At 45.6% G+C, this 14,075-nt stretch overlaps 1 protein-coding gene across 1 annotated transcript in view; it reads left to right on the forward strand.

Annotated features, from left to right (window-relative positions):
- Positions 1 to 14,075, forward strand: part of stpg2 (sperm-tail PG-rich repeat containing 2) — a 349,639-nt gene that overhangs the window by 6,143 nt on the left and 329,421 nt on the right. Inside the window, exon 3 of the mRNA XM_078570506.1 lies at positions 438 to 587. Within this exon, the coding sequence (XP_078426632.1) occupies positions 438 to 587 (150 nt within the window). The remainder of the gene's footprint in view (positions 1 to 437; positions 588 to 14,075) is intronic.

Raw genomic sequence — 14,075 nt, forward strand, 5'->3', positions numbered from 1 at the left:
TCATCGCCTTTTTTTTCACATCTCTCCAAGGCCTTGCCCCTCCCTATCACTGTGACTTCTTCCAGCCCTATATCTTCCGATATATCCACTGCTCCTCCAATTCCTGGCTGTAGTGCATCCCCAATTTTAGTCGCTTTGGGCATCCTGAGATAGTGAAAGGCATTGTGTGAACGCAAATCTTTCTTTTGCTTTTTTTTTTAACTTGCCCATTATACCGGCAGTAGAACGGTTACCTAACTTGATGCACATCTTCATCCCTGCACCGCACTGAACGCATTTCCTCTGCACAGCATTTAGACAGTATATGAGAAATGGGGTGAGAGGTGAAGCTATATTCCCTAAGGGTGCTACTTGGGAGGCCTTCAACCTCACGGGCACTGCTAGGGTTTGTGGTAATTCGGAGCAAAGTGTGATAATTTTCTCCTCTTTCCTTGCAGGTAGTCCCAATCCCTTCAGCCAGTGCCCCATCAATCCCTTCATCGAATCAATCCTATGGCTATGAAGAAGCTGAAGACGGAGCTCTGTCTCGGCACTTACCTCCTTCCAAGGATGGGATACTCGGTCCTGCATATTACAATCCACAATATGTAAGCAACAGTAGTGAAACACTTATCATTCAATTGTTATGCAATTTGAGCATTGCTGATAAAAAGAGACATGTTGTCAAAGCTTTTCATCTTGCACTCATCAGGACAGACACAAGAATGCCAAATTTCCAAGGAAGCAACTATTTATATGCATGAGAAAAGGGACAACTTACCTGTTCTTAACTTACCTGTGAGCCAAATATATTGATGATATCACAAATTTGGTCTTTGTTGTACCTCTGCCTCAGGTATAAAAATAGTCACATTTTTTTTAGCAATACTCAAGTTCTATACTATCAAGTGTCTAGTTGTCCAATCAGCACCCTTTTCTCATGCAGTATAAATTGTTGTTCCTTTGAAATTTGGCATTCTTGTATCTGTCCTGATGAGTGCAAGACAGAAAGCTTCAACAGCATGTTTCTTCTCAGCAATACTCATGTTATAAAATTGATTAAATGCAAGTGAATCTCCCACATGGTGGCTGACAGTGAGTTGGAGGCTCTGCTGTTTTAGAACATGCCCCTATTGAACCTAACTGCCAAAATTCATCCAGCCCAGGAAAGCCAGAGGCATTGCTCCTCCTTGCTTCATGATTAATCTCTTCCTCTCCTCACAGTTCAAAAGGGTCTCTGCCACCCCCTTTCTACCCCCATCCTTGAATGGAGGCCCAATCAAATCACATCCACCACTCTCCTCTACCTGGCTGAACGTGTTCTCATATTGAACAATTTCTCCTTTGACTCTTCTCACTTCCTCCAAACAATAGGTGTCGCCATGGGTCCTGACTATGTCCACTTTCTTGTGGGATATGTGTGGAACATTCTTTGTTCCGGTCCTGCTTGGGTCCCTCTCCCTTAAATCTTTTACCTCTGGTACTGTTATGATCCCTGTGGAGACCAATAACTTTTAAAAAGAGATTTGAATTCCCATTGGCCAACTGAAAGGAATTGAACAGCAAGGTTTTAAGACTTTTACTGTAACATGCAAACTGAAAGCAGCATTGACTAAACACTATTTCAGTAGCCAACTTATACTCTAAACTAAAACCCATGTAACATTTAAAATGACCAAAAAACTCCCTCTGCAGTTATTCTTTACACTATCCCTCAAGTGGTCACAGGAACCAGTCCAAAGTGATTCTTAGTTCCTTTTTCCTTTTCCAGCCAGATAACGTCTAGTTCCCGAACTGACTTTCTAGGGTGAGTTACCCTGGAGACCCTTTCCTCTAGTCAAAGACAGGCAAATCTTCCATCTGTGTTTAAACCCCCACAACCCTGGTCTCTTCAATCTGAGCACGAGCTCCCACCCACATTCTGGCGTGGTGCACTACAGAGACTTGCTGCCTCTAACTCTCAGCATTCTCCCCCTCTTGCAGACTGAGCCTGTGTGAAGTTCATTGATATTTTTAGGAGAACCTGTAATCTGATCTTTTAATGGATTCCTATGGACTCTTCCCTGCTCCAAACCCATCTCTAAGGCAACATTAATCACCTTGTATCAAGGTAGAAATGCTAATTAGCTATCCTTTAGATTCCCAATTTAACCCTATTATGAAACTAGTCTAGCAATCCAATAGCCTAGGCTCTATATGGGTTCAAATCCCACTACCAGTGGTGGAATTTAAATCCAGTTAATAAATAGGGAATATAAAGTTACACCATAACAACTATCTTCAATTATTGTTTTAAAAAAACCGTTTAGTTCACTAATGCCTTTGAGGGAAGGAAATCTGCTATTTTTACCTGGTCTGGCCTACATGTGACTCTGAATTGCCCTGAATTGCCCTCTGTTTACGCAGTTTAAGGGAAATTTGTGATGGGATACCCACATCCCATGAAAGAAAAAAATAATCTTCTTTTCCAATTTGCATTCACAACTATCTTTTTTGCTCCACACCAGCCATCAATCCCACTCTGCATGCCCCAACTCATTGCCACCTTAATACTCTGAACCAATTACCTCAATCACCCACCAACAACTCATTGTCCTTCAGTACCATGGCTTGATTAGAAAATATACCACAAATTCTCAACACTTCCCTTGCCAATAATCACGCAACTTACTTCCCAAATGCACTTAATTTCTCCCACACCCATCTCTAATCCCTACAAATGAAGTAGCCCGTTTCAGTAAACCACATTACCTTATCTGCAGCAGCGAGTGGCACATCACAAGAATTAGTTGCAAGAGTAGACCATTTGGCCCCTCAAGCACGCTGCGCCATGGCTGAGCTGATTGTGGCCTCAACTCCACTTTCCTGTCAGCCCTCTCGTAACCCTTGACCCCCTTGTCTATCAAAAAAAATCTGTCTAACTCATCTTTGAATAAATGCAATGACCCATCCTCCACTGCTTTCTGAGGAAGAGAATTCCACAGACCTAACGACCCCCTGGGAGAAAACAATTCTGCTTACTTCAGTCTTAAATGGGAAACCACTCAATTTTAAACTGTGCGCCCTGGTTCTAGATTCCCACACAAGGGGAAACATCCTCTCAGCATCCACTGTCAAGCCCTCTCAGGATCTTATATGTTTCAATAATATCACCTGTCATCCTACTGAACTCTAATGGGTATAGGTCCAACCTGCTAAACCAGGCCTCATAAGACGACCCATTCGTCCTAGGAATCAGGCCAGTGAACCTTCTCTGAACTGCTTCTAATGCAATCATATCCTTTCTTAAGTAAGGAGACCTAACCAGTACACAATACTCCAGATGTGGTCTCAGGAGAACTAGACTGCATGGCGCACCATGCGCGGTGCACAATAAATTAGACCATTGCCACGAGATTGCTCAGGGCCCAATATGGCATGTGCACGTTCACTATGCACCAGAAGTGCATCGCAGGACATATCAGTTAGGATGCCATGAACATACACCTGGAACCGATGTTGGGATCAATGATTATACAAATCAGAGGCCCAGCATATATTTCAGGCTCCTCTGTGAAATTGGATTGTGATTGCTTAAGACTCTAGAAGATGGAGTCCGAGGATTGAACTCCTAATTTATTGTGCGCCACGCATGGTGTGATCGGCCTAGTTCTCCTGAAAGGGCTAGCTTCTTTCAGACTTTGTCTCCTAAAGAATCTTCATTGACAAGATTTTCAAACAATATTGGCTTAGCGGAGTCGTGCTCCGAATTATTTTTCTCAGCACCTTTTACTAGTACGCCAAAGTATTGGAATTGACAGTGAATGCACAAAATATTTATGTATCTTGAACTTTCAGCACAATAACAGAATGACGTAAAACACAATTTTTCAAGCAACATATTTGCATGGGTGACTCAAATTGCAAACTTACAAAAACTGGAGAGTTCTCGATCCAATTGTAGTTAAGCAGTAAAAGAATGTTCTGTGTGTAGAAATACTTAACCGTTTGTCACTTTCTTGTCTTTAAAGACAATTAATTGTGAAGCGGAGTGCGAACAGGGTTGATGTCATATGTTCAGCCCGGTTTAATGCAAGGGAAGGAAAGCACTTGCATTTATATGGCACCTTTCATAACCTCAGGATGTCCCGAAGCACTTAACAGCCATTGAAGGTCTTTTGAAGTGTAAGTCATTGTTGAATTGGCAGTCATTTTGCGCACAGCAAGCTCCCACAAAAAGCAATGTTATAATGACCAGATAATCTGTCTTTAATGATGTTGATTGGGGAATAAATATTGGCCCCAGGAAACTGGGGTGAACTCCCCTGCTCTTCCTCAAAATAGTGGCTGTGGGTGTTTTACGTCCCCCTGAGCGAGCAGATTGTTTTAATGTTGCAACTGAAAGTTGGCAGCTTCAATGGTGCAGCGCTCCCTGGGAGTGACAGCCTGGAATTTGTGCTCAGGTATCTGGAATGGCTGGGATTTGAACCCATGAACCTCCTGAGTCAGACATGGAGAATACAGGGGGCAACTTTCCATTTGCAGAAGACAACTGCTGCCGGAGCGGAGGGGGGCATCGACATGAGAAAAAACACATCTGAATGAGCGAGAAATGTTAGAGCCATTTGATTGTATAGAACCTGAGTGTGGCTGAAAAAAAGAGACCTGTCGAAAGTTTTCTTCTTGCACCCATCAGGACACTTCACAAGAATACAAACATGAGGGGAAAACAACAATTTATACTGCATGTGAAGAGAGTGCTGATTGGTTGGCAAGTAGACTCTGATTGGTAGAGCTGTTGCCGTGGCGAATGCACCAGGGATTGTGACTGACAATTAACTGCCAAGCGTCGTTTGAAACTTATTTTTGCGAAATGCCCTGATGAGTGCAAGGTGAAAAGTTTCGACATGTCTCTTTTTTCAGCAATAGAAATGTCATAGTGTGTACAGCGTCTGGAAAAAAAAGTGAACTTTTGTTTTGCCTTGGACAGCCCCTTTGCCTGTGCAGTTGCCTTTGTCAGAATAAATTTTGCAAATTGATGGGAAAGGATAAAGGCAGTTTGATCTTAAGTGGCCCCAGAGTGACAGTACAGTTTGAAGAATTCGATTTATAAAGGATTTGATTTTATTTGAGATAAAAGGTTGAACTGCATTGAACAGGATTAGGCTGCACATGATGGATCCTGGCAATGCTCGTTTTCGCCTAAGAGGATGAAGGTGCTCTTGTGTGTAATGTATACCGTAATGCCATTTTGAAAAGTGGAAACTTGGCCACTGTGGCAGTAAGGCTGGAGGAACTTGACACACTCCGTGGAGATAAAGGTCAGGTGAACGTAAAAGATCCTGTGGCAGTATTTGGAAGGAGAGGAGGGGAGATCTCCCCCAGTTCCTGGGACAGTATTTATCCCACAAACAACATCACTTTTAAAAAAAAACCTAACATATTGCTGTTTGTGGAATCTTGCTGTGCGCAAACTGACTGCCACATTTCCTAAATTACAATAGTGACTTAATTTTAAAAAATACTTCGCGGTTCCAGTGATATTGGTTTCAGGATAAATATTGATCAGGACACTATGGGGGAACTGGTGGAAACATCACCACCTGGAAGTTCCCCTCCAAGCCACTCACCATCCTGACTTGGAAATATATCGGCCGTTCCTTCACTGTCGCTGGGTCAAAATCCTGGAACTCCCTCCCTAACAGCACTGTGGGTGTACCTACACCACATGGATTGCAGCGGTTCAAGAAGGCAGCTCACCCCCACCTTCTCAAGAGCAATTAGGGATGGGCAATAAATGCTGGTCTAGCCAACGATGCCCACATCCCGTGAATGAATAACAAAAATCTCTCCTGCTCTTCTCTGGAATAGTGTCATGGGATCTGTTACATCCACCTGAGAGGGCAGGCAGGGGCCTCAGTTTGATGTCTCATTGGAAAGACGGCATCTCTGACAGTGCAGCATTCCCTCAGTGATTTTTATGCTTAAAATCTCGGGAATGGAACGAAGCCACAACCTCCTGACACAGGAGGCAAGAGTGCTACGCATTGAAGTCTTGGTGTTTAGGGCACTTCATATGAGACCACAGTTTCCTAAACTCACCTCAGGCCCAATGTTTCTAAACAACTCCCTGGACTCAATAAAAAGTTTTAATTGCATAATAGAAACTACAGAACAGGGGGAGTCTATTCGGTCCACTCTGTCTCTCCCTCTCCTATACCTCATTCAGCTCACTCTGTCTCTCCCTCTCCTATACCCCATTCAGCTCATTCTGTCTCTCCCTCTCCTATACCCCATTCAGCTCATTCTGTCTCTCCCTCTCCTATACCCCATTCAGCTCATTCTGTCTCTCCCTCTCCTATACCCCATTCAGCTCATTCTGTCTCTCCCTCTCCTATACCCCATTCAGCTCATTCTGTCTCTCCCTCTCCTATACCCCATTCAGCTCACTCTGTCTCTCCCTCTCCTATACCCCATTCAGCTCACTCTGTCTCTCCCTCTCCTATACCCCATTCAGCTCACTCTGTCTCTCCCTCTCCTATACCCCATTCAGCTCATTCTGTCTCTCCCTCTCCTATACCCCATTCAGCTCACTCTGTCTCTCCCTCTCCTATACCCCATTCAGCTCACTCTGTCTCTCCCTCTCCTATACCCCATTCAGCTCATTCTGTCTCTCCCTCTCCTATACCCCATTCAGCTCATTCTGTCTCTCCCTCTCCCATACCCCATTCCTCCCCAGAGCCTTGCTTATTTCCCTATTCAAATACTTATCGCATTTCCTGTTGTTCTTGTCTAGTTCTATTTGTCTCTACCACAACAGCCACTCATGGTGAAGCATCTCATGGTTCAATAACTGTCAGTTCAAGTCACTTCCTCCTCTCTTCTATTGTGGATAGCATGTTTAGAGAGGTGGTCACACCGCAGATGAAGGGACTTGAGGAAGGAAGGGAATGGGTGACCACCAGGCGGTCCAAGAGAAACAGACAGGTAGTTCAAGAGTCCCCTGGGGGTCCCGCTCGCAAATCGGTATTCCGTTTTGGAGGCTGATGAGGACGCTGGTTCCTCCAGGGAGTGCGGACAGAGCCAAGCTTCTGGCACCACAAGCAGCCTGTCTGTACAGGAGGGGGGGAAGGGAGGAAGAGCAAAAGTAATAGGGAATTCTATAGTCAGGGGAACAGATAGGCGCTACTGTGGCCGTCAACGTGACTCCAGGATGGTATGTTGCCTCCCTGGTGCCAGGGTCCGGGATGTCACTGAACGGCTGCAGGGCATCCTGAAGGGGGAGGGTGATAAGGCAGAGGTCATGGTACATGTTGGTACCAATGACATAGGTAGAAAGGGGGATGAAGTCTTGCATCAAGAATTCAGGAAGTTAGGCAGTAGACCAAAAAGCAAGACCTCTCGGGTTGTAATCTCTGGATTACTCCTAGTGCCATGTGCTAGCGAGCTCAGAAATAGGAGAATAGCACAGATGGATTCGTGGCTTAAGAGTTGGTGCAGGAGGGAGGGTTTTAGATTCCTGGATCACTGGGACTGTTGCTGGGGAAGGTGGGACCCATACAAGCGGGACAGTTTACATCTGAACCAGAGCGGGACTAACATCCTTGCAGGCGGGTTTGCTAGTGCTGTTGGGAGGAGTTTAAACTAATTTGGCAGGGGGAGGGGACACAGAATGTTAGCAGAATAGGGACACATCATAATACAGTATAACAATAAAGCCAGAGGGAGTACAGCTGCAATAAGCTTCAAGGGAGTAAGGCAAGGCTGGATGGCCTCTACTTTAATGCCAGAAGTGTTACAAGTAAAATGGATGAGTTAAGAGTGAGGATTGACACGTGGAATTGTGATATAGTAGCCATCACTGAGACGTGGTTGAGGGGGGAGCAGGATTGGCAGCTCAATATTCCAGGATATAGAATCTTCAGGCAAGACAGGGGAGGGGGTAAAAGAGGAGGACGCATTGCATTATTAGTTAAGGAGTCAGTTACTGCAGTAAGGAGAGATGATATCTTGGAGGGGGCATCGAATGAAGCTTTGTGGGTAGAGTTTAGGAATAAAAAACGGGCAACCAAATTATTAGGTGTTTATTATAGACCCCCCAGGTAGTCAGCGGGAAATTGAGGAGCAAATATGTGCACAATTTGTGGAGGTGTGTAAAAACAATAACAATAGGGTAATTATATTAGGTGATTTCAACTTTCCCAACATTAATTGGGATAGACATAGTGTTAAGGGCTTGGATGGAGTGGATTTCTTGAAATGTGTACAGGAGAACTTTTTAGGTCAATATGTAGAGGGTCCAACAAGGGACGGTGCATTGCTGGACCTAATTCTGGGGAATGAAGCCGGACAGGTGGCTGAGGTGGTGGTGGGGGAGCATTTTAGTGATAGCGACTATAACATGGTACAGTTTAAATTTGTTATGGACAAAGAAATTGACAAGTTGCAAAAAAATGTTTTGGATTGGGGGAGAGTGGATTTTAGTAAAATAAGGCAGGATCTGGTCAAAGTGTGCTGGGAAAAGTTACTTGTGGGGAAATCTACAGAGGAACAGTGGGGGGTGTTCAAAAAGGAAATGGGGAGGGTACGGGCTCAACATGTTCCCTCTAGGGTGATAGGAAGGAGTAACAAGCCCAGAGAACCATGGATGACCAGAGATATTCAGGTTACGATGAGAAGGAAAAGAGAGGCTTTTAGCAGGTACAATGGAAGCAAATCAGCGGAGGCATTAGTGGAATACAGAAAGTGCAGGGTGGAGCTTAAGAAAGCAATTAGGAGAGCAAAGAGGGGATATGAGAAAGCTCTGGCTGGTAAAAGTAGGGAAAATCCCAAGATATTCTATAAGAATATCAATGGGAAGAGGATAACCAGGGAAAGAGTAGGGCCCAAAAGGGACCAAGGGGGCAATCTATAGGTAGAGCCAGAGGACATCGCTAGAGTGTTGAATGAATACTTCACGTCCGTCTTCACCCAAGAGAATGAGGATTGTGTGCCAGACTGCTGAGGGAGGCAAGGTATCGAAGGTATCGAACTCAGGGAGAGAGACTGCAATGTTCTTAAGCAAATTGATATAGTGAGTGACAAGGTATTGGAGGTGTTGGCAGGCTTAAAAGTGGACAAATCTCCGGGTCCGGATGATTTGTGTTCCAGACTGCTGAGGGAGGCAAGGGAGGAGATCGCAGGGGCTCTGACCCAAATTTTTAATTTCTCTCTGGCCACGGGGGAGGTGCCAGGACTGGAGAACAGCTAATGTGGTTCCGCTATTTAAGAAGGGTTGCAGAGATAAGCCAGAGAACTACAGGCCAGTGAGTCTCACGTCAGTGGTAGGGAAACTATTGGAGAAATTTCTGAAGGAGAGTATCTATCTCCACTTGGAGGGGCAAGGTTTGATCAGGGATAGTCAGCATGGCTTTGTCAGAGGGAGGTCATGCCTAACAAATTTGATTGAATTTTTTGAGGAGGTGACCAGGTATGTAGATGAGGGTACTGCAATTGATGTAGATAATATGGATTTCAGTAAAGCCTTTGACAAGGTCCCACATGGGAGACCTTTAAAGAAGGCAAAGGCACATGGGATACAGGGTAATTTGATAAGGTGGATTCAAAATTGGCTTAGTTGTAGGAGGCAGAGGGTGAATACAGAAGGATGCTTTAGTGACTGGAAGCCAGTGTCCAGTGGCGTACCACAGGGATCTGTGCTGGGTCCCCTATTACTTGTCATTTATATAAACGACATAGATGACTATGTGGGGGGTAGGATTAGTAAGTTTGCGGATGACACAAAGATTGGCCGGGTGGTTAACAGTGAGATTGAGTGTCTTGGGCTACAGGAAGATATAGACGGGATGGTCAAATGGGCAGGTAAGTGGCAGATGGAATTTAACCCAGAAAAGTATGAGATGATACACTTTGGAAGGAGTAATTTGACAAGGAAGTATTCAATGAACAGCATGGCACTATGAAGTTCTGAGGAATAAAGGGACCTTGGTGTGTATGTCCATAGATCTCTGAAGGCAGAGGGGCATATTAGTGGGGTGGTGAAAAAGGCATATGAGACACTTGCCTTTATCAATCGAGGCATAGATGACAAAAGTAGCAAGATCATGTTGGAGTTGTATAGAACCTTGGTGAGGCCACAGCTGGAGTACTGTGTGCAGTTCTGGTCGCCACATTATAGGAAGGATGTGATTGCACTGGAGGGGGTGCAGAGGAGATTCACCAGGATGTTGCCTGGGATGAAACATTTAAGTTATGAAGAGAGGTTGGATAGACTTGGGTTGTTTTTGTTGGAGCAGAGAAGACTGAGGGGCGACCTGATTGAGGTGTACAAGATTATGAGGGGCATGGATAGGGTGAATAGGGAGCAGCTGTTCCCCTTAGTTGAAGGGTCAATCATAAGGGGGCATAAATTCAAGGTGAGGGGCAGGAGGTTTAGGGGGGATGTGAGGAAAAACTTTTTTACCCAGAGGGTGGTGACGGTCTGGAATGCACTGCCTGGGAGGGTGGTGGAGGAGGGTTGCCTCACATCCTTTAAAAAGTACCTGGATGAGCACTTGGCACGTCATAACATTCAAGGCTGTGGGCCAAGTGCTGGTAAATGGGATTAGGTAGGTAGGTCAGGTGTTTCTCACACGTCAGTACAGACTCGATGGGCAGAAGGGCCTCTTCTGCATTGTGATTCTGTGATTAAGTCTGGTAGTAGACTGCAGTGGATTGCTGGTTCCTTGAGAAGAGTCCAACACTTTTGAAGGCTCTGACACCTGTACATTAGTGTCATGTAAATGAAATTGTTGGTTTGTGCAGGTTATTATTTTGCCATATTATTCCAAAAAACAAATGATAATCTACGATGAGCATTCACAATATAAACAAAATCTCTTTGTGAGCCATGGAGAGTGTCATGGTGGCAATATTTCTGAGAGTCCCTTTTTCCTGCAATGTAATTGAGTTTTTTTGGTGGATTGTAATTGGAAGAAAGTTAGAACAGGTATGAACAGGTATGAACAGGTATGATGAGGGGGGCTGGACAGAGTAGATAGGGAGAAACTGTCCCTGCTTGTAAAAGCATCGAGAACAAGAGGGCACAGATTTAAAGGGTTTTGCAAAAGAAGCAAATGCCTTGTGAGAAAAAACTTTTTCACGCAGTGAGTGATTCGGGTTTGGAATGCACTGCCTGGAAGTGTGGCAGAGCCAGGTTCAACTGAGGCATTCGAGAGGGCAATAGATGATTATTTAAGTAGAAACAATGTGCAGGGTTACGGGGAAAAGGCAGGACAATGGCATTGGGTCATCATGTTCATTCGGAGAGCTGGTGCAGACACGATGGGCCGAATGGTCTCCTTCTGCGCCGTAACAATTCTGATTCTTCCCCTTTGGTAGAATCTCTCAAGGCAGGATTATGCTCTTTGGGTCAGGACCCCTGATGTCGGGGTCAAATGCACTGTGTGGGAAATAGCCACCTGGCAGTGATTCCCCGCCCCGTGCCAAAGTGGCCAATTAGTGTTTAGAGAGCGGGTTCGAATTCAATTAAGGATGACAGGCTAGTTCTTAAATCTGGAGGGCCAGGAGGAGACCAGCCAGCTCAGGAGGAGATGGAGCCTGCAGTTCAGATGAGAGGGAAAGACGGAGTGCCTCCATTTTGAGATGCCCTGTTTCCAACTTCTCAAACTTTTAAATTTAAGAACGGAATCAGCAGCCTCCAGTAGTTGGCCTTTGGCTGCAGCCCTGACCAGACGGCCAGCGAGGGTATGGAACGCTGGTCTGCCTCCACCCCGAGGCCTCAGGGGCCCCTCAGGTTGACTGGAAAATTCCAGTCGGCCTCTAACAAGAAGCCTTAATTGTGGCCATTACCCTTTAATTGGGCTTGTAGGCGGACAGCCCTGCCAACTCCCATCCTGCTTTCAGGAGAATGACCTGTGGGATGGGATGGTGCCAGCAAACTGGCCGTGCCAGCCAACGGCGTGAATTTCTGTGCCTGCCCGCCTCTGTTCTCGCCAACAGACGAGCTAAAAATCCTGCCCTTGGGCTCAGTCCCCTTATACCCTTTTTGCCCAGGAGCAGAAACAGCCTTTTGACTCTTTACCCAGAGTAAAATTCTTAGATTTCACTAGCCCCTCTACCAGCTGCTCCTCTCACAGTGGAATCTGGGTTTTGAATAATAAGTTGTTAAGTATCTTGAGAGGGGGAAATGGCTGCTGTATTGGATGTTAGTTGGGGGCTAAGGGGAAAGTGGGTAGCACTCTTTCAGGCAGTGCATTCCAGATTGTAACCACTCGCTGCTTAAAGGAGCTTATCCTCATGTTGCCTTTGGTTCTTTGGCCAATCACCTTAAATCAGTGTCCTCTGGTTCTCCATCCTTCCACCAAGGGGAACAGCTTCTCTCTTATCGACGCTGTCCAGACCCCTCGTGATTTTGAACATCTCCATCAAATCACCTCTCTACCTTCTCCAAGGAGATCAATACCAGTTTCTCCAATTTATCCACATAACTGAAGGCCCTCCTTCCTGGAACCATCCTCAAAAAGCTTTTCTGCACTCCCTCGCATCCTCCCTAAAGGGCTGTGCCCAGAACCGGACACGCTACTCATACTGAAGCCGAGCCTGCGTTTTATAACTTCTTTGCTTTTGTGTTCCATATCTCTGTTCACGAAGAGCAAAGTTGGGTGAAAGAACGGTGCATTACGTCTATACATCAGCAGATGGCAGTAGAGATATTTAGAGTGGGATAGTTGTGGTATTCTGTGCACTGAATGATGGCAATATGGGATTTAGATTAGCTATCAAGCTATGCCCAGTTTTCTGTAAAGCAGATTAAAGCAGCAGTAACTCTTATTGATTGCTTACTGCAGGCATTCTGAATCCAAATGTTACAGTACTGTATACACAGGAGTCCTCGTTACCCAGTGTATTTCTCAGCACAAGTTTCTCTCGTTACCTGGATTAATAGTGCCCTTCATGACTTCAGGATGTTTCCAAAGTGCTTTGCAGCTGATGAACTACACTTTTGCAGTGTAGTCACTGCTGCGGTGTAGGAAACAGGGCAGCCAACTTACACAGCAAGCTCCCACAAACGGCAACAACCAGATAGTCTGCGTTTTTAAGTGATGAGGGATGTATTATTGACTGGGAAACTGTGGAGAACCCGCTCCCCTGCTGCTCTCTGAATTCCACTTTGGGCTCTTTTACATCCACTTATGAGGGCAGATAGGACCTTAAGGTTTAACATCCCGTCTGAAAGACAACACCTCCAACACTGCAGCGTTCCCTCAGCACTGCACCGGGAGTGTTCGCTAAGGGGATACCTCCCTGGAATGGGACGTGAACCCAGAGACAGAGTACTCCCCACTCTAACGACCTCGGCAAATATCTCTTTTTCCCTTAAAGCTACATAAAGAATGACAATGGGGGACACCTCTTACACGTTTACACTGTGAACCTGGCACTTAAAATCAGACATGGAGGTCATGTGGGCGCAGTGGGAGATTGCAATCCGAATGCCTAAATTTACGATAGGCACACTCTTGACAGCTCTGCTCTCGGAATGTGAATAAGCAAAAATTAGTTTTACGTTAGCGACAATTAGTGCTGGAAAGGTTTAATTGAAAAAGGTGTCAACAGGCAGCTCATTCTCAACTACCCGCCGCCTGACCCACTGACCACTCCCGCCCCCGGGATGAAAGTTAAAGTCCACGGCAGCCTGTCCCACTAGTTTAGCAGCTCGCACGGATGTAACATGAAACGTGACATTCATTCCATTTTCCACAGCCGCTCGGGTAGCAGGTTCCACGTTCTCACCACCGTCCAGGTAAAGAGGCTTCTTTTCAGATGTCACCAAAACCCCTTCCTAATCTTAAATACCTCCTCCTGGTCAACCCTCGGGGCAGGAGTTTGCCCTCGCCAGGCAGGCTCAGCGTGGGTGAGCGGGAGCACTCGAGAAGCTGACTGCCAATGAAGGCCTGCCCAGCATGAGATGCGCGCCGCAGCGCTGCCTGTGTAGGTGGGAGGAGGGCGAGGGCGCCAGTTAGCGCATGTGCAGGGGTACATGCAGGAAAAGCTCTGGGACTGGGAGATGAAGATTTAAAAAAATTAAAAGTAAAGAATTTTAAAATGTTAGAAAA

This window comes from Cetorhinus maximus, chromosome 1 (genome assembly GCF_964194155.1).
Source record: "Cetorhinus maximus chromosome 1, sCetMax3.hap1.1, whole genome shotgun sequence".
Classification (NCBI taxonomy): domain Eukaryota; kingdom Metazoa; phylum Chordata; class Chondrichthyes; order Lamniformes; family Cetorhinidae; genus Cetorhinus; species Cetorhinus maximus.